The 3,135-nt window shown below is 47.6% G+C and overlaps 1 protein-coding gene across 1 annotated transcript in view; it reads right to left on the bottom strand.

Moving 5' to 3' along the window:
* The window catches only part of LOC111954169 (MAX gene-associated protein-like), a 21,386-nt gene extending 18,251 nt beyond the window's left edge, over positions 1-3,135 (bottom strand). The window contains exons 1-2 of the mRNA XM_023973688.1: positions 2,355-3,135; positions 2,114-2,192 (exon numbers count right to left, since the gene is read on the bottom strand). Of these exons, the coding sequence (XP_023829456.1) occupies positions 2,114-2,192; positions 2,355-3,116 (841 nt within the window). The 5' untranslated portion in view covers positions 3,117-3,135. The remainder of the gene's footprint in view (positions 1-2,113; positions 2,193-2,354) is intronic.

Here is a 3,135-nt window from a genome sequence, read left to right as displayed (position 1 = left end):
AGTGGGTACTCACAGCCACCTCTCAGTTCCTATTCATTTCCTGGCATATGTTTTGTCACTTATTGGAATGTGGCGGTGCTTCACTCTAGTGTAGCATGAGACGGAGTCTACAACCACACACAAGTGGCTCAGGTAGTGCAGCTCATCCAGGATGGCACTCAATGCGAGCTGTTGCAAGAAGGTGCTGTGTCTGTCGCGTAGTGTCCAGAGCATGGAGGCGCTACAGGAGACAGGCCAGTACATCAGGAGACGTGGAGGGGCCGTGGAGGGCAACACCAGCAGCAGGACGCTACCTCCGCCTTTGTGCCAGGAGGAGCGACTGCCAGGCCCTGCAAAATGACCTCCAGCAGCCAAATGTGCATGTGTCTGCTCAAAACGGTCAGAACAGACTCCTTGAGGTGGTATGAGGGCCGACGTCCACAGGTGCGGTTGTGCTTCAGCCCAACACCGTGCAGGACGTTTGGCATTTGCCAGAGGACAACAAGTTGGCAATTCGCCACGGCGCCCTGTGCTATTCACAGTGAAAGCAGGTTCACATGAGCACGTGACAGACGTGACAGAGGTGAGACGCCGTGGAGAACGTTCTGCTGCCTGCAACATCCTCCAGCATGACCGGTTTGGCGGTGGGTCAGTCATGGTGTGGGGTGGCATTTCTGGGGGCGCACAGCCTCCCTGTGGTAGCCTGACTGCCATTAGGTACCGAGATGAGATCCTCAGACCCCTTTGTGAGACCATATGCTGGTGCGGGTTGGCCCTGGGTTCCTCCTAATGCAAGACAATGCTAGACTCATGTGGCTGGAGTGTGTCAGCAGTTCCTGCAAGAGGAAGGCATTGACTGCTATGGACTGGCCGCCCGTTCCCCAGACCTGAATCCAATGAGCATCTGGGACATCATGTCTCGCTCCATCCACCAACGCCAACCACAGACTGTCCAGGAGTTGGCGGATGCTTTAGTCCAGGTCTGGGAGGAGATCCCTCCGGAGACCATCCGCCACCTCAGAGCATGCCCAGGCGTTGTAATCAAAGTTGGATCAGCCTGTAGTGTGGTTTTCCACTTTAATTTTGAGTGTGACTCCAAATCCAGACCTCCATGGGTTGATAAATTTGATTTCCATTGATAATTTTTGTGTGATTTTGTTGTCAGCACATTCAACTATGTAAAGAAAAAAGTATTTAATAACAATATTTCATTCATTCAGATCTAGGATGTGTTATTTTAGTGTTCCCTTTATTTTTTTGAGCAGTGTATATGTTGGCTACATGAATAAAGATTTAATGTAGCCAAAGATTATAGGGTCCTCTAGGAAACACTGAACATCACTTTGGTTCCGACCCMGTCACAATAACTCGTTCATGGCATTTTCATGTCAAACAACACTGTATTTAAAGTGCCCACTATTATTTATATTCTAACTATAGAATTAGAATAAACATTATATTTACATGATTCCAAAAGTTCACCCAAGTGTTTTGATCTAAATCGCAATTGCAACATTTGGTTAAAAATGAGGCCTAGTATTTTTGCCCGTATCGTGGCAGTGTGGAAATGATCTCAAATGAGTGCAGGAAATGCAGGAAATGATTTTAGGTTGAAGTTGAACAGTATAAAACAATCAGAATGGAGAAAGACCCATTGAAATCATTTAGAATATATGTGTGGCCACCCTAGGGTCACGCACTAGTCATAAAGCAAATGTAGAACTTTTATTAATCAAAACACCATATGATATGATATTTTGGCTATATCGCCCAGCCCTACTTTCAAGTGTAATTCATTTACTACTAGGCTAGGCYTTAACAATTCTCAATTAGGGAATAATACTATGTCTATTAATACGTTCCCTTGTTGGTAACTATGACAAAATCCCTGGGCCTGCTAATAGTGTCRCTACTCAAATGAGAATGAATAATAACCCAGTGAAAGCAGCAAGTAAGTCTTGTGTTGACATCCCATGTCATACTGTATAGTGAATGGCAATCAGTGAAAAAGACAGTTGGCGTTGATGTTCTATTTTGTGTGTCTCCAGGCGTCTTGTTGCCAAGTACGCTGCTAGAGAATGACAAGCCCCTTTCAGAGTATGTACAGTAGAACAGAACTTCTTTGCAGCCTTACCAGTTTTCTCTGGGTGTTCCTGCACGACTGGTGACGTGTTACTTGGTGGCATATCCTCCACATGGACACCAAGAGCTTCCTGTGACACAGAGGAAGAGATTACATTTTCAATACCATCTGCACCTTCAGCAAATATACACAAAGTTTCCCACTTATATTTTCAACTCAGGGGATCTAAATGAACAGTTGTCTGAAACTCTTTTTTTCCCATAACTCTCAGAGCACGAGTGTTGTGTTTTACCTTGGAAGTAAAGGACACAAAAAGTAGACCCTCCACGTCGTCCAGTTGCGGCTGCATAGCGACAGTTACCGGGCTGCTTGTTAACGTGACAGCCGCTTTCGCCACCTTAGTCCCCTTAGTGACTTTTCCTGCATTGCCCCAACGATTGCCCCCTGATTTCCGCCCCTTCTTCCATGGCTTTGGGACGGCAAAGGGTGAGGCGGTGGGGGTTGGAGGTGAAGGTGAGGGGATAGGGGGGAAAGGTTTGGGAGCGATCTTCTGTAATTTGGATGTTTTAGGGGTTAAGCTGGCAGCCTTGCCCTCTTGAGGTTCGGCAACCAAAATGGGCGAGGTCATGGTGGGTTCTACAAGCGTAACCTTCTTTGAGGACGGAACCTCAGACTTCATTGGTTCTACAGTGGAAGGTTCTGAAGGCTTTGAACAGCTGTTTGTGTTTAACACAGCATACTGTGTAGCATTATGAGTGTTAGCAGTCAGGCTGGCCTGTATGAAGGGGTCCGTCCCAGCCCCACCTTGTCTCTCCTCCCCAGACCCCTGTCTCTCCCCAGGCCTGGAGGCTCCTGAAGACAGGGCTAGCTGGGCTTGGAGGTACCGTCTGTGGAAGACGTGGTCACCGTCACTATCGCCAAGATCTATCCCCTCCTCACTGGCAGACACATCAGTCTGGCTGGCATCGGAGTCTGCTGTAGGGGCAACTCTCCTCAGCCTCGCTGAGACTTCAGCCTCCACAGGGTGAGTAGTAGAGAGATAATCTTTCTTCATGCTACAACACAATGAGAGA

This window comes from Salvelinus sp. IW2-2015, linkage group LG28, assembly GCF_002910315.2.
Source record: "Salvelinus sp. IW2-2015 linkage group LG28, ASM291031v2, whole genome shotgun sequence".
Classification (NCBI taxonomy): Eukaryota; Metazoa; Chordata; class Actinopteri; order Salmoniformes; family Salmonidae; genus Salvelinus; species Salvelinus sp. IW2-2015.
This window is presented reverse-complemented; position numbering and strand designations above follow the sequence as displayed.